General features: G+C 35.9%; 1 protein-coding gene across 1 annotated transcript; it reads right to left on the bottom strand.

Moving 5' to 3' along the window:
- Positions 1–1,828: 1,828 nt before the first annotated feature.
- LOC138325714 (eukaryotic translation initiation factor 2D-like) lies at positions 1,829–23,443 on the bottom strand. The gene is made up of 14 exons (XM_069271552.1): positions 23,255–23,443; positions 19,076–19,350; positions 18,797–18,896; positions 18,313–18,420; positions 17,662–17,990; positions 16,982–17,099; positions 16,667–16,712; positions 14,556–14,665; positions 13,965–14,129; positions 11,741–11,830; positions 10,996–11,088; positions 3,402–3,522; positions 2,854–3,028; positions 1,829–2,685 (listed from the first exon to the last, which is right to left on the bottom strand). Exons 1-14 carry the CDS (start codon positions 23,308–23,310, stop codon positions 2,618–2,620), a joined length of 1,854 nt encoding a protein of 617 aa, XP_069127653.1. The 5' UTR covers positions 23,311–23,443; the 3' UTR covers positions 1,829–2,617.
- Positions 23,444–23,459: the final 16 nt, after the last annotated feature.

Raw genomic sequence — 23,459 nt, forward strand, 5'->3', positions numbered from 1 at the left:
AAGATCCCTTCAGTACTTTGTGAGATATAGCGATAACAATCTTTAACTATCAAAATCCAAGATGGCTGCCTGGCGGCCATCCTGTTGACCGATCGGTCCCAAAACGCAACATGCACAACTAGGACCCTAGGGGAACCTATATATAAAAATTTGAGACAGATCCCTTCAGTACTTTCTGAGAAATAGCGATAACAAACTTTAACTATCAAAATCCAAGATGGCTGCCTGGCGGCCATCTTGTTGACCGATTGGTCCCAAAATGCAATATGCACAACTAGGGCCCTAGGGGAACCTACATATGAAATTTGAGACAGATCCCTTCAGTACTTTCTGAGAAATAGCGATAACAAACTTTAAGTATCAAAATCCAAGATGGCTGCCTGGCGGCCATCTTGTTGACCGATTGGTCCCAAAATTCAATATGCACAACTAGGGCCCTAGGGGAACCTACATATGAAATACGAGACAGATCCCTTCAGTACTTTCTGAGAAATAGCGATAACAAGAATTGTTAACGGACGGACGGACGGACGGACGGACGGAAGGACGGACGGACGGACGGACGGACGGAAGGACGGACGGAAGGACGGACGACGGACCACGGACAAAAAGCGATTTGAATAGCCCACCATCTGATGATGGTGGGCTAAAAATGGAAGTTCTGATATAACTGATGCAGTTAATATTGGAGTAGAATCATGCTATATTATGGAATCATACTTTCTTGTTAACTTAATTGGATTGTCTCTCTCAAACATATCTCTTGATAGTATTCCTTCCAAGTTGGCTTATTCTGTGGAACCAGAGCCATTTATACTATTTCATAATTATCTACTATTTCACGCAGTAATGATGAAATATTTTTCGGATCCAGTGACTTTTGATTAACTATAAATATATTCAGAAATTCTTTGTTTCCATTGTTTATGAAGTTTTTGTTTTCTTTCATTATTTAAGATTTTTCCTACATACTAGCAATATATGTAGGTACATGTATCATGTATAAAAATCAAGTTTGGAGTTTTTACAGTAGAGAAGGCATAAAAGATAATTATCTTCATTAAAGGGACAATTCAGTCTAAGAGAACTTTAAAATTTGTACATATATTGAAAAAAAAAACAGTTCTAAAGGAAATTTGATCAGTCGGATTTACTTTGATATGCCAGAAAAGCCCATGGTGGTGAAATGCGTGTGAAATGTTCAAACTCGCTCGCTGTCCGCCATTACACATTGTGTGCGAACATCTTGTATGCCGAACCCTGTCCCTTGCTCGTAAAGTAATGCTACTTTTGTCTAGAACTGCTCAAATCACTCTGACAGTAGTGTGTTTACCTTATTAGGTGAATTGTCATGCCTGAAAATCATTTTATCACCTCCACAGTGGTTATGTAGTTCATTTGTTTAACGTGCATGACTTTGGCTCGGATATTGGTACAGCCTACATATTGTACCTGCTTCATCGTATTGATCAACGATTTGTAATTACAACGTTATCAATTAAAATACTTACACAATGATGTGGAATTTGTCAATATTTTATATTATATGTTTCATAGGAAATGTAAAACAATACATTTATGCCATATTTTGCTTCTTGGTTATGTAAAAGAATTAGCCTGAGTGAATTGTCCCTTTAATGATGATATTTTGAAATGTGTCTCGCATTTGCAGTTCTGAACTATTATATAAATTGTACATGTAGATAAATATTTATGTGTGACTTATTTATGCTTGCTGCCTCTTTTGTTAATTTTAATAAGACTTAAGATCAAATTTTCATTAATGAATAATGAACAAATACTAAAAGTAATCAATTTGCAATCGTATAACAATGACATAACATTTAATTTGTGCTGTAATATTTAGTAATATAGCATCAGAAGGATGCTTTTCTGGATGTTGACAATGTAATGTGTATTTATATCAACACAGTGATCCCTCTATGTACATGTCAGTATTGGATGGTGAGTAGATGTTGAAGTATAATGTTAGTACCTTTTAGGTGGTAGTTCTGATGTCAGCCTCTAATGTGTTTTTATAGATCTAGTCTTTATTTGCTGCTTTATAATCATGTGTAGATTTCATCCCAGGAGAGAAAACATTAAATCATTCAGCAACTTGTTTGAGTTTTTATTTATTTATTTATTTTGTTTCTGAAATTATTATTTTCTTATTCAATACAACATATTTTCAAAACATGAAATAATTCAGTCCAATCTTTTTACCTACTGTAGAATATTATGTCCTGGTACATATCATATCAGATGTATTTTTAATTAATAATAGAGTTACTTCCCCTTCTAATATTTCTTTTCTACTGATACCAGATACACCCTTACTATATGGTCATTTTCATGGTTGGACATAGTGAATAATAAATTCACAACCATTTCCTCTATGCAAAGTTCTTTTTAGCAGTTCTGAATGAAGATATCAGATTCTCGATAAATAATATCAAGAGTTATTTCCTCTTGGCATAGCACCTATTGCTTGGCGTTAAATCCATTCCATCCATCTGGGAATATCTGTCTGATACAACCCACAGCAGAATAAAGCTGGCAGTGATGGAGTGTTTGAAGATATGGAAGCGCAGCAATTTCTACAACCAGTCCTTCATCATCTTTTCTTACTTTTGGGCATTTTCTCCAGTCCAGTTACATATTTTCTGGGTACTTTGAATTTTTCTGAAGAAAAAGTAGAAAGGAGATCATGTACATTTTGATTTATACAATACCTTGGTAAATTCTTGGTATATTTTTATGTTTTTCTTTATCAAATACTTTATGATGCTGTTAGGATTGCAAGGGGGGGGGGGGTAAATAAAACTTTGTCCTTTACTTGTGTGAAATTACCTAGGAGAAGGTCGGCCACAAACTTCACTTGGTTGCCCTGTATGAGGACCTGCATGCCCTTGCCTTTCTGAGGACTCGGGTTCACACTTGTACTACACGCCACTCCTACCTGGACTCGGTGAGCTATATCTGCTGCTTCAATACCAAACGTCTCTAAATTATCGATTAAAGTCGCCTACAATTCAAACAATGACAAATAAATAACATGTTTTAAAGGGAAAACAGGTTACTGTGGTAAGTGGTAAGTGTTTTTACAAGTAATGTATGATTTCAACACGTTCTGTATCATCAGATTTATGCATGGATATAAAAACATGCATAATTATGTACTTTATCTATATAAAATCCTGGTATAAATGGTTACTAACATTATTTAATCTTTATCTACATTGAAAAATTACATTATTCAAAATAATTAAATGATATATCTTAATATTGTGGTGAAAATATATATATACTAGTATGTACATTTAGTTGATCTTATTTTAACTCCTCACAAATATATATACTAGTAAGTACATTTAGTTGACCTTATTCTAACTCCTCACCTTTTTGTTGCCAGAGCGCTGTTCCACAGTGATTTTGATTGGTTCTATCTTTCCCTTAGTGATGGCAGCCGGCTTCCCTGGGTAGGCCACACTGAAGGCTGGCTGGGTTTTATTAAACACTCTGGCAGATAAAGATGTTTAAAATCATATTTAATACAATCATATTAAAAAGCAAACAGGCAGTACAAACAAAAACCCACATTTTTCTTTTACTTTTGTCCAATGAGTTAAATATATAGCTAAAGTTAATGTATGTACTTTGCTTGATTTTTGTTTTTACAAATGGCTTACTACTGACACTATCATAAATTAAATACACTTTCATTTTTTTAAATTAAAAAGTGCTAAGAAAACATCATTAAAGTGTTTTAAAACTCTGTACTAACATGGCCAATCACAAATAATAGTCGTTTTAATAAACCCATATCCTTGCATCTTCAATTTCTTTAATAGGGTTTAATAATTCCAATAATGGTCAGGAAGTCCTAATCTATCTGACAGCTAGCCGAAATGTTTCAAGAACCATGAAATATATCATTAAGAACTGATCCATGTAAACTGTATTTATATAACCTTTTTCTGACCTTGACATTTGACATATCATCCTTGACAAAGTCCTGATTTTTGACATTCTTCACAGTACAAAGTTCTTGCAATGTTTGTCTTCTCTATAAAAAGACCTGACAATGACCTTTGAAATCTTCCTTGGACAATATAATAACATTTGATCAAGAACAAAAACCTTACACCCACCATCTTATGCAGGTTATTCAGTCTTGGCTTTGACCTAACTTTGTCACCTTTTCCTGGACAAAGTGTTTTATGTTGACATCTAACCAAACTATACAAGTATCTTGACCAGCGAAACTAGAGGGACTGTTGTCAACGAGTGTTTAAGATGTCCTCCACCTCAGGGTCACAAGTTTGAATCCCATGTGGGACAGCTGCCAGGTACTGACCATAGGTCGTTTCACCAATTACTCCGGCTTTCCTCCACCTCCTTATCCTGGCATGTTGTTATGTATGACACTAAATACATGTAGTTATGAGATAAGGGAGATAACTCCTATAGCTTTTTTTTATCAATACATCCTATGAAGGTCATATCATTGATTTAGGTTATAGAACTTTCTAGAATATAATCATGTATAAACAAATATGTTTGTAAACAAGTTGATTTTAAGTAGATATCTAGAATGATCTATTTCCAGAAAGTTATGTGTGTTTACTTGTTTACTGTTTTTAGTTAGATATTTCTAGAAGTAGGAGGTTCTCCAATATTCTTGAATTACGGTTTAGCTATATATACTCCAGCTGCCCAAGGCTAATGAGAACTGTAATGAGACCTGTAATAAGACATATCAAGAATTGTACAGCGCCATATAAGATTCTATTGGGAGAGCTATTGTGACTTTATCTGTGGATTATTACAACACTTTGTGTGGATTTATTCATATTGCCTGGAACTTTACAAATCATCGGTGGACATTCAATTTCCTTGTGGATTTGTGATTATTGTTAATTTGAAACCTGGAAGGATCAAGGATTATACCAGGACATTCGCATACAGATAAGTAACACTTTAAATCATCGTACTAGTCTTGTACCACCACCAATTACTTTAGATATTGTAAACCATCTCTGTATAATATTGTATATATAATTAAATTGTGTTTTGAATTTAGCTGCTGGTTTCTCCTTTCTGTTATTCGTTAATGTAACAGAATTGGGGGCTCGTCCGGGATCGATATTTAATTTGTGAAATCTAACTTTGAAAAATTAATTTAGAAATTTTCAAAATTTGTGTACAAACTTTGAGTTTACATTTGAAACCAACAGCTAGATAAATATGACTACTATGCAGGTAGAACAGTTTGTTAAAGCGCCATCCCTGGAAGTTCTTTTGCAAGTTAGTAAGAAGGATTTACTGTTATTGGGTAAACATTTAGGCCTTACTATCAAAACTAATTTGAGGAAAGCTGAAATTAGGAATGTAATTATAAGATATTTTGTTGACAATGGCAAATTTGACTCTAGTGCATTAGATAGTATAGAGGAAACAGTCACTTCAGAAATCCAAATTAGACAAATGGAACTTGAACATGAAATGAAAATGAAACAAATTGAGAAAGAAATGAGAGAAAGAGAAATAGAAAAGGAGTTAAGAGAAAAAGAAATTGAAAGAAAATTAAAAGAAAAAGAGATCGAGAGAGATCAGATGTTAGAACTAGAGAAGCAGAAAATTCAAGCTGAAACAGAACTTAGAATTAAAGAATTAGAGCTAGCTTCTCAAGACGGTTCAAGTAATCCAACTTTTAGGGGTTTCCAAGGAAACAGAGGTTTTGATGTCAGTAGAAATATTAGGTTAGTTCCTCCTTTTCAAGAGAAAGAAGTTGACAAGTATTTTCTGCATTTTGAGAAAATAGCTGACAGTATGAAATGGCCTGAAGATAAGCTTACAATGCTTCTTCAAAGTGTCTTGATGGGTAAAGCTAGAGACATTTATTCTTCTTTATCTGTAGATGAGATTTCAAATTACCAAGTAGTCAAGAAAGCTATTTTGAAAGCTTATGAGTTAGTTCCTGAGGCTTACCGCCACAAATTTCGAAACTCAAGAAAGAGAGATGAACAAACTCATGTAGAATTTGCCAGAGAAAAAGAACAATTATTTAATAGGTGGTGTGATTCTAAAGAAATTGATGAGGATTTCGGTAAATTGAGGCAATTATTGTTGATAGAGGAGTTTAAACGTTAAGTCCACACAAACATAAAAACTCATTTAGATGAGAGAAAAGTTGAAACACTTAGTGAAGCAGCTACAATGGCTGATGATTACGCTCTCACCCACAAAGGCTCATTTGTTAAAAACAGTTCTCAAGACAAAAACAGTACCACAGGTACTAGTAAATTTGGTCAGCCTAGGAACCCAACCTTTAGTGGCCCTTCCAACGACAAACCTAAATTAGGTGATAAAACTAAGTCTGCTTCTAAAACAGATGATAGGGTAGGTGTGGGGTCTCCTTCTGGTCCTGTTTGTAATTACTGCAAGAAAGTAGGGCATACTATGTCTGAATGTTATTCTCTCCAGCGTAAGGAGCAAAGGCGTAAACAGTCAGTTCCTTCTGTGTTAGCTATGTCAAAGCCTAGTCAGAAACTTAGTGATATTGTGGAAGATTCTAAAGTGTCTGTTGAGATTAAGAGCTCAGAGTCTGATAGTGTCTTGGAGAAGTACTCTCCCTTCATTTCTGAAGGTTTTGTTTCACTTACTAGTGATATCACCAACTTGAAACCTGTGAAGATTTTGAGAGATACTGGGGCTTCTCATTCTTTAATATTAGATGGCGTAGTGCCTTTGTCTGAGGAGACCTCATGTGGTAGTAGTGTTTTGCTTCAAGGTGTAGAGTTAGGTTTTGTTAATGTGCCTCTCCATTGTGTTTATTTAAAGTCAGACTTAGTAAGTGGGCCTGTCACCATTGGTGTTAGACCGGAACTTCCCATAGAGGGCGTGTCGCTCATTTTAGGCAATGACTTGGCTGGAGAGAAAGTTAGGGTAGATCCCTTAGTGTCCAGTATCCCTGATAAAACAGATGATGCTGAGACTATTCAACAGGAATTTCCTGGTATTTTCCCTTCTTGTGCTGTAACTCGTTCAATGAGTAAGAAGGTTTCTGATGTTGCAGTAGTTGAGGATCATTATAGTCCAGGGTTAGGTGACACTTTCTTGGCTCATGATATAGAGGATATCGGGGGCAAGTGTGATCTTTTGAGAAATCCTGTAGACTTTGATAGTGATGGAGTTGTTCCTAACAAGGGTACTTCTTTGTCTGACATGATGAGCAAATCATCTTTGTCTAGAGAGGAGCTTATAGTAGAACAGGAAAAAGATCCTGAAATCTCCTTACTGTGTAATCGGGCTTTGAGTGAGGAAGAGGCGGAGAAAGTCCCGGTTTGTTACTTCCGTAGGTCAGGTGTGTTGATGCGCAAGTGGCGCCCCCCTGATGTGTCTCCCGAGGAAGACTGGAAAGTTGTCAATCAAATAGTTGTCCCACCGAGGTATAGGCAAGATATTCTGAGTTTGTCTCATGACGTACCTATGGCAGGGCATTTAGGTGTGACCAAGACTTATAACAGGATCTTAGATCACTTCTTTTGGCCCAAGTTGAAACGGGATGTGGCTGATTTTTGTAGGTCTTGTCATACTTGTCAGGTGGTAGGGAAACCTAATCAGAAAATCCCTGTTGCACCTTTGCACCCCATTCCAGCATTTGAGGAACCATTTAGTAGAGTCATTATAGACTGTGTAGGTCCTCTACCCAAAACTAAGTCTGGGAATGAGTATCTTTTAACTATTATGTGTGCTTCCACACGCTTTCCTGAAGCCATTCCACTCAGAAATATTAAGGCCCCTAACATAGTCAAGGCTTTGGTTAAATTCTTTACATTGGTTGGTCTTCCAAAAGCTGTCCAATCGGACCAAGGTTCGAATTTCATGTCTGGTATTTTTCAACAAGTCATGTACCAGCTCCAGATCAAGTAGTATAAGTCTAGTGCTTATCATCCAGAGTCTCAGGGTGCGTTAGAGCGTTTTCATCAGACATTGAAGAATATGATGAGATCTTATTGTTTTGAAAACAAAAGAGATTGGGACGAAGGCATACACATGTTGTTGTTTGGCGTTAGAGAATCTGTACAAGAATCCCTTGGTTTCAGTCCATTTGAACTTGTGTTTGGACATACTGTACGTGGTCCTTTGAAAATTTTGAAAGACAAAATTTTGGACGAAGATTCTAAAGTGAATCTCTTAGAGTATGTGTCTAACTTTAAGCAAAGGTTGACAAGGGCATGTGAACTGGCAAAAGAAAATTTGGCCGTTACTCAAACCAAAATGAAAACATGGTATGATAAAGATGCCCGTGCAAGAAGTTTTGATCCAGGTGACAAAATTTTGGCTCTATTACCAATACCGGGTCAGCCTTTGCAAGCTAGATATTTTGGACCTTATATTGTTGAGAAAAAGGTTGATGATGTTAACTACATTGTACAAACTCCAGGGAGGCGCAAGAAAACTCAATTATGTCATGTTAATATGCTTAAGAAATATGTAGATAGAGAAGAGAGCAAGACCTCTCAACCTATTGCTACTTTGGCCTCTGTACCATCACAAAGTGAAAGTACAGCTGATATTTGTAAATTAGACTTAGATGGTGGTGTACAAGATGTAGGTTTAGACTGTGGTGTTAAGTTACGGAATTCAGATGTGCTCGCGAACTTGGACAAGAAACTGTGTCATCTATCAGAAAAGGAACGCAATGAACTGAAAGATTTGATACTTGAGTTTAAACATTTGTTTCCGGATACACCAGGCAAAACAGATGCTATCTATCATGACGTGGATGTAGGCGATGCGCCACCTGTCAAGCAACATCCTTACCGTGTCAATCCTTTGAAAGAAGAACACTTAAAGAAAGAAATTCAATACATGTTAGACAATGATATTATTGAACCAAGCAAAAGTGAATGGAGCTCTCCATGTGTTCTGGTACCAAAGCCAGACAAGACATACCGGTCCTGTACTGACTTCAGAAAAGTAAACTCTGTCAGTAAAACAGACTCTTATCCAATTCCAAGGATTGACTCTTGCATTGACAAAGTTGGCAAAGCCAAGTATGTTAGCAAGTTTTGACCTGTTGAAAGGATATTGGCAGGTGCCATTAACAGAAAGAGCTAAAGAAGTGTCGGCATTTGTAACCTCACAAGGTTTGTACCAGTACAAAGTTATGCCGTTTGGTATGAAGAATGCCCCGGCAACATTTCAACGTCTTCTTAACAGCGTGATATCAGACCTGGAAGGCTGTGATGGATACATTGATGACGTCATCAACTACCACGACACGTGGGAAGACCATCTACGCGGGATTCGTGAATTCTTCGAAAGACTCACTACCATGAAATTGACTGTAAACTTATTGAAATGCGAATTTTGTCATGCAACTGTTGAATTTTTAGGCCATGTTGTAGGACAGGGGCAGGTTAAACCTGTTCAGGCCAAAGTAGAATCAATTATAGATTTTCCAGCTCCTGGAGGCAAGAGAGAGCTGATGAGGTTTCTTGGTATGGCTGGATACTACAGAAAAATTTGTCAAAATTTCTCTGTTATAGCAGCTCCACTTACTGCTTTGTTAAAGAAAAATGTCAAATTTGTTTGGTCAGACGAATGTAAGTCTGCATTTGAGAAATTGAAAGCCATACTATCAAACTCACCAGTTCTGACTGCTCCAGATTTTAATAAACAGTTTAAAATGTTTGTTGACGCCAGCAATGTAGGTGTTGGTGCTGTTTTGATGCAAGAAGGTACTGAACAAATTGACCATCCAATTTGTTATTTCTCGAAAAAGTTTGACAAACACCAGAGAAATTATTCCACCATTGAGAAAGAATGTTTAGCGTTGATTTTGGCCTTGAACCAATTTGATGTGTATCTCTGCACTACAGTTGTGCCTGTGTTGGTCTTTACCGACCACAACCCTTTGACATTCATTGGGAAAATGAAAAACAAAAACCAAAGAATTCTCAGGTGGAGTTTGACTTTGCAAGAATACAATCTTGACATCAAACATATCAAAGGGAAAGACAATATTCTAGCAGATGCTTTATCAAGGATTTAAATATGACATAATATTTGAAGAAAGTTTCCTTTTCAAGAAAACTTTCTTTTCTTTAAGGAGGGGTGTGTTATATGTATGACACTAAATACATGTAGTTATGAGATAAGGGAGATAACTCCTATAGCTTTTTTTATCAATACATCCTATGAAGGTCATATCATTGATTTAGGTTATAGAACTTTCTAGAATATAATCATGTATAAACAAATATGTTTGTAAACAAGTTGATTTTAAGTAGATATCTAGAATGATCTATTTCCAGAAAGTTATGTGTGTTTTACTTGTTTACTGTTTTTAGTTAGATATTTCTAGAAGTAGGAGGTTCTCCAATATTCTTGAATTACGGTTTAGCTATATATACTCCAGCTGCCCAAGGCTAATGAGAACTGTAATGAGACCTGTAATAAGACATATCAAGAATTGTACAGCGCCATATAAGATTCTATTGGGAGAGCTATTGTGACTTTATCTGTGGATTATTACAACACTTTGTGTGGATTTATTCATATTGCCTGGAACTTTACAAATCATCGGTGGACATTCAATTTCCTTGTGGATTTGTGATTATTGTTAATTTGAAACCTGGAAGGATCAAGGATTATACCAGGACATTCGCATACAGATAAGTAACACTTTAAATCATCGTACTAGTCTTGTACCACCACCAATTACTTTAGATATTGTAAACCATCTCTGTATAATATTGTATATATAATTAAATTGTGTTTTGAATTTAGCTGCTGGTTTCTCCTTTCTCCACCTCCTTATCCTGGCGTGTCCTTAAATGACCCTGGTTGTTAATAAGACTTACAAACAAATTATACCAACCTAATCAAACCTTGACCCTCGACCCAAGACAAAATTCTGACCTTTAAATCTGGGTCATTTGAAATAGTCGTAAATATATTGCAGGACGTAAATTGACTTACTTGGACTTAACATCTTCCCAGGACATAGAGATTGTCTTTCCTTCTCCTTTGTTGAGGACAATGTCTGCTAGATGAGGATCCAGCTGGATTTGTCTAGAACAAATGAATTCACAGCAGTTAATAATTACGGCCTTGTATTTTAACCCTTTATTCATCTGATATTTGGTATAATTTGCTTTTTATAATAACTATATACTGAAGGTAATTGTCTCTCACATAGTCAGTAATTTCATTTTTATAATAACTGTATAGTTACAATACCTTTTATCATCCTAAAGGTTATTGTCCCTGATGTAGTTAGTGAATACATTTTTATAATAACTGTATAGTTACAATACCTTTTACCAGCCTATAAGTTATTGTCCCTGATGTAGTTAGTGAATACATTTTTATAATAACTGTATAGTTACAATACCTTTTATCAGCCTATAGGTTATTGTCCCTGATGTAGTTAGTGAATAATATTTTATAATACGTATAGTTATATAATACAATGTATAGTACAACCTTTTATCACCTAAAGTTATTGTCCCTGATGTAGTTAGTAAATACATTTTTATAATAACTGTATAGTTACAATACCTTTTATCAGCCTATAAGTTATTGTCCCTGATGTAGTTAGTAAATACATATTTTTAATAACTGTATAGTTACAATAATTATACCTTTTATCATCCTATAGGTTATTGTCCCCTGACGTAGTCAATAATTAACTTTTTATGATAACTGTGTATTAATACAATACCTTTTATCATTTTGATCCTGAAGGTTGTTGTCTCTGACATAGTTAGTAATTACTTGTGTCATTTCCTGTCTGGTCAGTGCACTGCCCTTACTGCAACAGAAAGTTTGTCTTCTATAATTACAGCCTCTCATCAAATCAGACAGTGTGAGATGTATGGAGAATTATAATTATAATCAGGAATTGCACAGAAGTGCATGAGTCGTATGCATGCAACGTAAATTAGCATTTCAAACAAATTCTTCTTTTTTCTTGCTACAGTGACTCCAACTTTGGACCATCAAATCTAAAAAGCAATCTTAACTTTATCCCAGCATGCCACAGGCCTAATATCAGGTCTCTAGGCCTCTTAGTTATTCACAAGTATTTGTTTAAATGATTTTAGCCTATTTGACCCCTGTGACCTTGAATGAAGGTCAAGGTCATCTATTTGAACAAACTTGGTAGCCCTTCATCCCAGCATCCTACAGGCCCAATATCAGTACCCTGGGCCTTCTGGTTCTTGAGAAGAAGTCGTTTAAAGATTTTAGCCTATTTGACCCTCGTGACCTTGAATGAAGGTCAAGGTCATTTATTTGAACAAACTTGGTAGCTCTTCATCCCAGCATGCCACAGGCCTAATATCAGGTCTCTAGGCCTCTTAGTTATTCACAAGAAGTTGTTAAAAGGATTTTAGCCTATTCAACCCCTGTGACCTTGAATGAAGGTCAAGGTCATTTATTTGAACAAACTTGGTAGCCCTTCATCCCAGCATCCTACAGGCCCAATATCAGTACCCTGGGCCTTCTGGTTCTTGAGAAGAAGTCGTTTAAAGATTTTAGCATTTTTGACCCCTGTGACCTTGAATGAAGGTCAAGGTCATTCATTTGAACAAACTTGGTAGCCCTCCATCCCAGTAACCTACAGGCCAAATATGAGTACCCTGGGCCTTCCGGTTATTGAGAAGAAGTCGTTTGAATGAAAAGTTTACGCACGGCGCACGGCGCACGGCGCACGACGACGGACGGTGCATGATGACCTAATAAAGCAAGCATTTTTGGAAAAAGGAAACTAATAATTGATAAATCTTTTTTTTTAAATACCAATAATATCACTGATGGATACAGAGATTATAAATTCACTGAGATTCTCATCAGCATCCATTAGAAAGTTCAAATATCCAGTCATAATGTCATTTTGAAATGTGACATTATTTAAAAGCTGACAACATAATTTGTTGCCCTTTTTGTGTTGTTTTTATTGGGAGCAAAATCGCCTTTACCGGTAACAGTAGGGCTGGACTAGATTGGTATTTTTATGTGGTTTTAATTGGACACAAAATAGCCTTTACCTGTAACCGTAGGTTTGGACTAGATTGAGACTTTTGTGTGGTTTTAATTGGACACAAAATAGTCTTTACCGGTAACCGTAGGGCTGGACTAGATTGATGCTTTTGTGTGGTTTTAATTGGACACAAAATAGCCTTTACCGGTAACCGTAGGGCTGGACTAGATTGATACTTTTGTGTGGTTTTAATTGGACACAAAATAGCCTTTACCGGTAACTGTAGGGCTGGACTAGATTGATACTTTTGTGTGGTTTTAATTGGACACAAAATAGTCTTTACCGGTAACCGTAGGGCTGGACTAGATTGATGCTTTTGTGTGGTTTTAATTGGACACAAAATAGTCTTTACCGGTAACCGTAGGGCTGGACTAGATTGATGCTTTTGTGTGGTTTTAATTGGACACAAAATAGTATTTACCGGTAACTGTAGGGCTGGACTAGATTGATACTTTTGTGTGGTTTTAATTGGACACAAAATAGTCTTTACCGGTAACCGTAGGGCTGGACTAGATTGATGCTTTTGTGTGGTTTTAATTGGACACAAAATAGCCTTTACCGGTAACCGTAGGGCTGGACTAGATTGATACTTTTGTGTGGTTTTAATTGGACACAAAATAGCCTTTACCGGTAACTGTAGGGCTGGACTAGATTGATACTTTTGTGTGGTTTTAATTGGACACAAAATCGCCTTTACCGGTAACCGTAGGGCTGGACTAGATTGATACTTTTATGTGGTTTCAATTGGACACAAAACCGCCTTTAACGGTAACCGTAAGGCTGGACTAGATTGATACTTTTGTGTGGTTTTAATTGGACACAAAATCGCCTTTACCGGTAAATGTAGGACTGGACTAGATTGATACTTTTGTGTGGTTTTTATTGGATACAAAATCACCTTTACCTGTATCCATAGGGTTTGACTAGATTGACTAGAGCTGATGGAATAGAGAACATCTCGGTGATCGTCGGGGTTTGGAATGATTCGGCACCAGCCGGACAACTTGCAGCAGCTGTTGCTTCCTCCATTTGAGAACGTTCTTGGTCTGACAGAGTTATGTCTCTTAAGCTGTATAGACAAAGGTTTGAATACTGTTACATGTAGAGCAAATGAAAGCAAAATTTTTGTATTCAAATAAATTTCATCTACTGGTAACTGATAATTACTCTCTTTTCAATTTTTCAGAAATCACAGCTATAATCAATGATTTTATAATTTTTCAGAAATCACAGCTATAATCAATGATTTTATAATTTTTCAGAAATCACAGCTATAATCAATGATTTTATCTTGGTTAACAATCAGACATTCTTTGGGTGACAGAACTGAAGATAAAGAAATTTGATGTCAATGTCATATACTTTTAGGCAATCCTTAGACACAATGACAGTATTTTTGTAGACACATAATCTACACAGTCTTTACTAAAGATACTGACATCTGCAGACACATTCTCTACCTTTTCAGAAGATACAGATATTTGAAGACACCTACTCTAGATTATCCTTGTCAAATGCGACTATGATTTCCACGCCAAAATGACTTCGACTATTTTCCATAGTGATGAATTTCTCCTTCTGTTTTTGTGCTAGAAATTTTGATAGCTGAAAATACATCGTTATAAATTAAATGTCATTGGACACATAATGACTATGTATATACAAATAAACAAGCATTTAGACCTATCACGTAAGCATGTGATTCTTGGCGCCCACCAAAGAATGATCTATGTCTGACAACAGAAAGACGGATCTATTCTCTGCTTTTCAAACTTTGACTTCATTTGAAATTTGAGAAAAATTCTTTCAGTACTTTTTGAGATATATAGCAGGAAACTTCAATTTTCAAAATCCAAGATGGCTATCTGTTGGCCATCTCGTTGACCACGGTCCAAAAATGCAATATGCACATCAAAGATCCTAGGGGAACCTACAAATGAAATTTGAAACAGATCCCTTCAGTACATTCTGAGAAATACTGGTAAAAAAACTTCAATTATCAAAATCAAAGATGGCCGAAAGACTGCCATCTTGTTCACTGATCAGTCTCAAAATGTAATATGCACAACTTGACCTCTAGGGAAACCGGTATACATGTACAATTTGAGACTCATTGCTTCAGTACTTTATGAGAAATTGCGGTAACAAACTTCAAGTATCACAAGAGATCCTAGAGGGATATTAGCGCCCACAAAGAATGATCAGCATGTCTGACATATGAAAGAGGGATCTTTATTCTGCTTTTCAGACTTTAAGTATCAAAAAAATGGCGGCCTATTGGCCATCTTGTTGAGCTATCAGTCCCAAAATGTATTATGCACAACTAGGGGAACCTACATATATAATTTGAGACAGATCCCTTCAGAAATAGTGGTAACATCTTCAACTACCAAAATCCAAGATGGCGGCCAGTCCCCATCTTGTTGACCGATCAGTCATGAAATGCAATATGCACAACTAGGGCCCTAAGAGAACCTATATATTTTTTTGAATTTTGAGAAAGACCCCTTCAAAACTTTCTGAAAAATAGCAGTAGCAAACTTCACTATCAAAATCCAAGATGGCTGTTTGGCGGCCATCTTGTTGATGATCGGTCCTAAACTAGTTAAGTACAATATGCGCAACTGAGGCCCTAGTAGTGGAACCTACATGTGAAATTTAAAAACAATCTGGTATGTACTTTCTGAGAAATAGGGTAACAAACTTTAACTAGCATATCCCAAGATGACAGACTGGTGGCCGTCTTGTAGACCGATCCCTCCCAAAATGCAACATGCACAGCAAGGGCCCTAGGAGAACCTACAAGTGAAATTTGAGAAAGATCCCTTCTGAACTTTCTGAGAAATAGCAATAACAAACTTAAACTATCGAAATCCAAGATGGCTGTCTGGCAGCCATCCTTTGTATGGAATTGGAGACAGATCCCTTCAAGATGGCTGTCTGGCAGCCATCCTTTGTATGGAATTGGAGACAGATCCCTTCAGTACTTTCTGAGAAATAGGGGTAACAAACTTCACCTACCAAAATCTAAGTTGGCAGCCAGTTGGCCATCTTATCGACAGATCAGTCCTGAAATGCAATATGCACAACTAGGGCCCAAGGAGAGCCTACATGTGAAATTTGGGAACAATCCCTTTATCAGTACTTTCTGAGAAATAGCAGTAGCATGAAATGTTAACAGACAAAAGGACAGACCAAGGACCACAGACGAAAAGCGATTTGAATTGCCAACCATCTTATGATGGTGGGCTTAAAAGCAACAAGTCCACTTAAGAGAATCAAGGGGGTAAAATGGGATTTAAAGAGGACCTTTCATTACAGGGATAACATTATTGTACAAAATAAGCAATAAATCAATTTTTCAATGAAACACAATAAAGAAACTAAAATGTATATTCACATTTTCATTTTGCATTTGATATATTTAAGGTAAGTGAACTTGAAGTCTCCAAAAATGGGGGAATTATGTCAATACAGTAATACAATACTTTCTATAAATAATAAAACTGGTTGAAATAATCTATTAATTAACATAATTTTTTTACTGTTATATCAAACAATAGGTAAATCGGTGAATTGTCCAGGAAATGTGAATTGATCACCTACCTTCTTAAAACTGGACTTTTTTACATCTAAACTTTTCCCTGTTGGACTGAGAAAAAAAAAACATAAAAAATAAGGTTACAATATTATTTCATAACCTATCAAATAGAATTTCCACCAAACATTTGCCCCTTTTCTATCAAAACCTTATCTTATCTATCACATTTTATAAAATTGAATATCTTTCTGTTATTGTTATCTGCCAACCATAAGATAGATTCAGATCAACAGTCAGATCATTGATTACAAAAAAACTTTCTTAATTTGATGATCATTAACAAATTTCAATGTTAATAATAATCAGAGGTGAGGATGTACCAGAAGGGAATCATATGGACACGGTAGAAAGCACTTGTGAGGATGGGAAGGTGAGACTTCTTCAGGGAGAACTTAATGGCACACTTAAAACAACGGTCCAGTAAACTGTCCATGTCATCTGTACAAATACACAAAACCTTTAGATAACCAGTAGTCAATTCACAACCATTCCTATTTAACCTATAAGTTTACAACACATCTTGTACCCTTACCCAGTACACCGGAGTAATGAATGAAAACTAAACCAAAATCCTATAAATCTTGAATTTGGGACCAGTAGTAAATATAGAAATCTAAATGAGATGAGCAGATTTCAAGAATTCAGTGACCAATAATGTTTAATTCAATATTAAAACAATAGATCATGAGAAAGAGACATATATGGGGCGAATAACTAAATAATGTTATTTAGATTTTATCTCTTACTGTTGAAATAACCTATCATACACAAAAAAGTTTTCTTTATATTCTGAGTTATCTGCCCTTGCTGGTAGGTATTGATTATTTTGTTACGTCCTTTGTTTGAGAAAAAAAAATCACAGTATTCAGTGAAAACAACTTTTAACAATAATTTCCATTCACAACATAATGGCGTCACAATTTAAATCTACTCACAAGGGCAGATAACTCTTTAACATGAAAAGATGGAATAACTCCCACATTAGCTGGGTGTAACTTACCTACAGATAAAGGAACATCTGAGCCAGTCTCTGCTGACTCCTCAGCATCATAATTTTCAGCAGAAGCACCTTCAGCATCCTTGTCACTAGAGGGCAGAACTTTACCTGTATCACCCTGGCTGGTAGGTAAAGCATTGTCTTCTACACCCAAAGAACACATTCCTTCACTAATCTCTTTGACCTCATTAGAATCTCCCAATCTAGCCTCTCCACCTTCACCACCTCCTCCTTCAGTCCCTTTTGCATTGCCACCTTCTGCCTGGATATCTTCATCTTTTACAGTGTCTGCATCAGGGAGGAGTGGAGGCTGAGACTGGTCTCCATATGCCCTTTTATGTCATAAGTAAAAACATTTTTTTTTCTAAAATTCTATATCTAAACTAAAACATTTCATGTTGAATACTTTTTGTCATTGTTGATCTGACTTTACATCTACGTTGGATCAAAGTTAATTTCCACAAATCTTAATCAATCTAGCTGGCCTATAATTTAACCTGGTTTTGAAAAAACAATCACGAAAATAAGTAGCCACGAAAGAAAATTGATTTACAGCTATTTTGATATGAGCTGAACTATTTTCACAGAAAAAAACTGAATACAAGAAAGAATGATTATTCTTACAACAAATTTTAATCACTAATATACTCTTACCAGAGTTCATCTCCTAGAATATGTATGAACTGAACTCCCTTTCCTCGCATCCCTGAGTCAAACATGTCAGATCCTGACAAAGCCATCTTTCCTACAGCTATTGGTGCCCTAAGAGTAAAGGTGAAATTTTCTGTTACAGTCACTACATATGCTGCTAATTACATGTAATAAAGTGCCACAGATAAATGTACACTTCAACCACTTTTTTTTGCTCTGATCATGCTATAATAATTCACTGATGTCCTTATCATTTATCATTAAAAATGTTATTTTTTTTTCTATCTATAACCTGCCAGTGGATACAATTATTTCAGGTTAATTAACTTCTAACACCAATGCCTTGTATTTCTATCATCATATCAAAGTTATCTCCCCTGTGTTTGTTTTAATCATACAATGCAGTTGATATAAATGTGTAATATAATGTTAAGTATATTATAAATAGATACAAATTTGAAAGAATGATAATCTAGAAATAGCATACATATTTCCATTCAACCTAACCGCACAGATTTCACCCTTCATATGCTTGAAAGTTGATGGAGTTATTTCCCCTCGTACTATAACTCCTGGCAGCATGAGATCTGAAGTGAACATGAAACAAGAATTATACATGTATTGATAAAATAAAATGTTTCCATAGGCACTTTATATTATTAGTTTTCTTTTAATAAAATGTTTTTTTTTATCTTGATTATACAATGGAAATAAATGAATCAATTAAGATTTTGAAAGAAAATTGATCATCCTGTAAAAAACTTACCTGCTCCTCCAAGAAACTTTTTATGAAGCTGTGGCCATGTTGTTAAAGTAAAGAGCATATTTGGGAATTTCCACAGAGTATAAACAGTGGGATAAAGCTGTCGATCCAGTTCCAAGATTATTGGGTTCTTAGCAACACTATAGAAAACTCCTGTTTCACCCGAATGTGTGTATATCTTGGTTACTGTCATCTCTTCCTTAGTTGGGACAATTTGTGTAAGGTCATCTGCTGTTAATGCTGGGAAGTTTGATCCTACAGAAGCTCGCAGCTTTTTCCTGAAAATAATAGATAGGACTTTGAAGTCTCATGGACTATAACACAACGTTAACAGTGACCACCTCTGCATAATGATCACCTGATAACCGTTAAGATCAATTATGTTGTGTTAGCATACTGAGGGTATCAATGAATGGCCCATAGTAAACATTTCTTTAAGTTTTTTATATGTTTGTGAGCATACTTTGGTACATTTTTCTCTAAAAATGATCGCCACATAAATACAGGGATGTTTTTGAGTAAACTTAGGTAAAGATGAAATGTCACAGAGTGCGTGCTGTAATAAAGTTACATAACCACACCTTTTGTTTAGAATAAAAAAATGAAACCATTTTGTTTTTTGTAAAACGTCAAGTGACAAAGTTCATTGGCATGAGGCATGCAGCATTTATCATGTGATTGACCTTGATCTATAAATGGCGGGCTAAACAATCCTAAAACTGACTTATTGTAAAGTTCTGGTAGAAATATCTAATACCAAGTGTTCTATAAATGACTTGAACATAGTACATGTATTTAGGTTATGCATATAAATACCTCTTAAAACTGGAAAAAATCAGATTTGTTGAGGATATTTTGAAGATTTTGTATAGGTGGAGAAAAATACAAACAAGCGGCCCTATAGGGCCTTAAGAGTCATATGACAACCTAGGCAACAGTCAGATAGAAAATGCTTAGATATGGTGTCATGGTGGCCATCTTGGATTTGTGAACAACATCAAAAATAAAAACACTTATTAAGAACAGTCTGTGATGCTAATTTTTTTCCGCTGCTAGTCATTTGGACTAGTAAACCCCAAAGCTTTACTAGTCTGACTATTTAAATACTAGTCCAAATTAAATATACAGCCGTTTTGCTTTAGCAGTTCAAATTCAGTCATGTTCAGTTTACAATTTTTTACCCAAATTGCAGTCTGGATGCTTTCGTAAAAAAATTCTCACAAAATTGTGCATCCGAACTGAAATAATCAAATAAAGAATGCACTCAAAATATGTTGAACAAGAGGCCCATGGGCCTTAACAGGCATCTGACTATTGGCACAATACAACATAGTCGTTTAAAGATTTTAGCCTATTTGACCCCTGTGACCATGAATGAAGGTCAAGGTAATTCATTTGAACAAACTTGGTAGCCCTTCATTGCAGCATGTCACTGGCCAAATATCAGGTCTCTAGGTCTCTTAGTAATTCACAAGAAGTCGATTAAATTTTTATAGCCTATTTGACTCCTGTTACCTTGATTGAAGGTCAAGGTCATTCAATTGAACAAATTGGGTAGCCCTTCGTTCCAGCATGCCGCGTGCCCAATATGAGTACCCTTGGCCTTTTGGTTCTTGAGAAGAAGTCGTTTACAGATTTTTGCCTTTTTGACCCCTGTGACCTTGAATGAAGATCAAAGTCATTCATTTGAACAAACTTGGTAGCTGTTTATCCCAGCATGCCGCAGGCATAATATCAGGTCTCTAGGCCTCTTAGTTATTTACAAGAAGTCATTTAAAGATTTTAGCCTATTTGCCCCCGTGACCTTGATTAAAGGTCAAGGTCATTTATTTGAACAAATTGGGTAGCCCTTCATCACAGCATGCCGCAGGCCCAATATGAGTACCCTGGGCCTTTTGGTTCTTGAGAAGAAGTCGTTTAAAAGATTTTAGCCTTTTTGAGACCTGTGACCTTGAATGAAGGTCAAGGTCATTCATTTGAACAAGCTTGGTAGCCCTTCATCCCAGGATGTTACAGGCCAAACATCAGTGCTCTGGGCCTTTTGGTTATTGAGAAAAAGTCGTTTGAATGAATGGCGCATGACGACAGACAGTGCATGATGAGTTTGAGGGACTCCTAGGTTTGAAGTTTGCGAGTCCCTTATGAAAACATTAGAAAATTTATTTTAAAATTTATTGTAGATCTTATAACACTTTCTATGCTGTACCAGAAAATATGTCTTGTACTGTAATTACTGTTGGCTTTTGAAAAATATTGTTTCTACATCATCTGTTTGACCTGTAATTTTCATTTAAAATTCCTTCCATATATATGGAGTCCCAAGGACTCTCATCATTTTATTTTAGGAATTCCTAGGCATGATTGTGAGTGAAAGACGCCGGAAACCTGTGTCCGGAAAATCCCTGTGTCAGCATTATTTTATGCAAGTTTCAACTAAATCACATTGGTAGAACTGTAGAAGGAGTTTAAAATATATTTTCATGGTAGCAGCTCTTGCGACCATCTTGGATTTCAGGTCGACTCGAAAAATAACAACACTTGATCTAGCCATGTCAGGATCATTTCATCCAAGTTTCAGCTAAATCACATGGGCAAGAACTTCAGAAGAAGTTTAAAACGTGTTTTCAATATGGCGAATGTGGCGGCCATCTTGGATATCTGATCAACACAAAAAATAACTACACTTTGTCAGGACCATGTCAGGATAGTTTTAGACAAGTTTCACCTAAATCGCTCCTGTAAACTTGAGTTCAAAATGTGAAAAGTTTACAAACGGCGGATGGCGGACGAAACATGATGACTAAGTACAGGCATACGCTTATAATAACTGCTACATTTTGTAATTGCTACCATCCCGGGATGGTAGCTATTAGAATCAGTCGCTTTGCCTGCCATGTTGTTGGGATTTCACATGGTTATGAATAGTCTGTTCACTTTGATTGGCTGCCCAAAACGAATTACGTGTGTTGATTGGTTACTTGTTGTTGAAGATTTCATGTGTGTAAGGGGTACCAGTGGGGATATTGCATACAAATTATCATTTGATAAACCCAGAAAAGTCCGAATGTTTTTTTCTGGTTGTTGGACATTTATAATTCTCAGAAATCACACACGGCGGCGCTACACGTACTGAATTGAATATAAGTTCTCAATCGGATCCCCTCGGAGAAATTGACAGAAATTACTCCGAGATGTCGCGATTGTATAAGTTTGGTGATTTGCCGAGTTTTGTTTACATTGTCGGGAACGCGTGCAACATCTATATATAGCCTATCTAGTACTGTTGGCTAGATGATCATGACCTACTTGTAAAAACTGTCCGTACATATGAAAGATGCTGAAACAAAGTTAGGCTTTACTTAGGGGATATTTGTGCAACTGTATGCGCTTAAGTAAAGTACAGTTTTAACCGAAATATTATGCTTGTTTCTATACGTATGTATATGTATTACACCAACTTGTCCAAGTACATGTACATGTTAGATGGAAAACTTATTAGCATTAGGAAAGGGCCCACTGCACCTTCTGAACAACTTTATTAAAATAAACCAAACGTTTATTTTCATAAAGCAGGTCGTATTATGTTTCTCGACGTCGTCATAATTACAACATGTAAGTTGACTATTTCTGCGCCAGACAGCAAAACTTCAACATGTTTGGTGTTGTAACCTCATCTTTGGCCATATTATGTTATAATTGTTTTAAAGAAACTTTTATTTTTTTGTTTCGGAAAGGTAGCCTTGTAGCCCTTTCATGAATATCATGAAATTGTTTATCTTTTACAGTTACATTGAATGCGAAAGCATCTAAATTATCATTCTTCAAAAATGAATTGTCATCAGAACTATGGCAGCTATAACTGTGAACAGAACAATGCGTCAGGCTTTCCTATAATTGCTTCCTAATAAATAATGCTGTATGGTAGCCTTCTTTTTAATTAGCTTTTTGGGAAGCTAATACTTGTTAAATGTTATGTACTGTACATGGAGTTGAACTACAAAAATAAAAAAAAAATGTAAATCAATCATGACAACACAATTCTATACAAATATGCGATTTTTTTAAATAAGCTTTATACAACTTTCTGAAGAACTGTTTCAACAGAAGTAACATAATTCAACACACTATCCGTCAAAACTGGGTACATCCAACTGATTTATTAGTATTACTGTAACAATATACCTGTCTGATCCTTTGATTGCTGTTTGTGTTTTCACTCGGAATGGTTTCTGAAACATTTTCAAACGATGGTTAATTTAAACAGCTCTTGATAAAGCAGTCAATCTGGCAATGTGATGTCACCACTCCAAAATCCCTCACGTTTATATTCCTTCAGCTGTCCGGATCTAAAAACCGCGAGCTGTCAGGAGATTGTGCAACTTCCGGT

This window comes from Argopecten irradians, chromosome 6, assembly GCF_041381155.1.
Source record: "Argopecten irradians isolate NY chromosome 6, Ai_NY, whole genome shotgun sequence".
Taxonomy (NCBI): domain Eukaryota; kingdom Metazoa; phylum Mollusca; class Bivalvia; order Pectinida; family Pectinidae; genus Argopecten; species Argopecten irradians.

What these genes read in the sequence shown, in the direction of transcription:
- LOC138325714 (XM_069271552.1), bottom strand. Translation starts at nt 23,310, where the DNA reads ATGTTTCAGAAACCATTCCGAGTGAAAACACAAACAGCAATCAAAGGA. An exon ending in GCAATCAAAGGATCAGACAG is followed by an intron (nt 19,351 to 23,254) that starts GTATATTGTTAC and finishes TATTATTTTCAG; the next exon opens with GAAAAAGCTGCGAGCTTCTG. An exon ending in ATTCTAGGAGATGAACTCTG is followed by an intron (nt 17,991 to 18,312) that starts GTAAGAGTATAT and finishes ATGACATAAAAG; the next exon opens with GGCATATGGAGACCAGTCTC.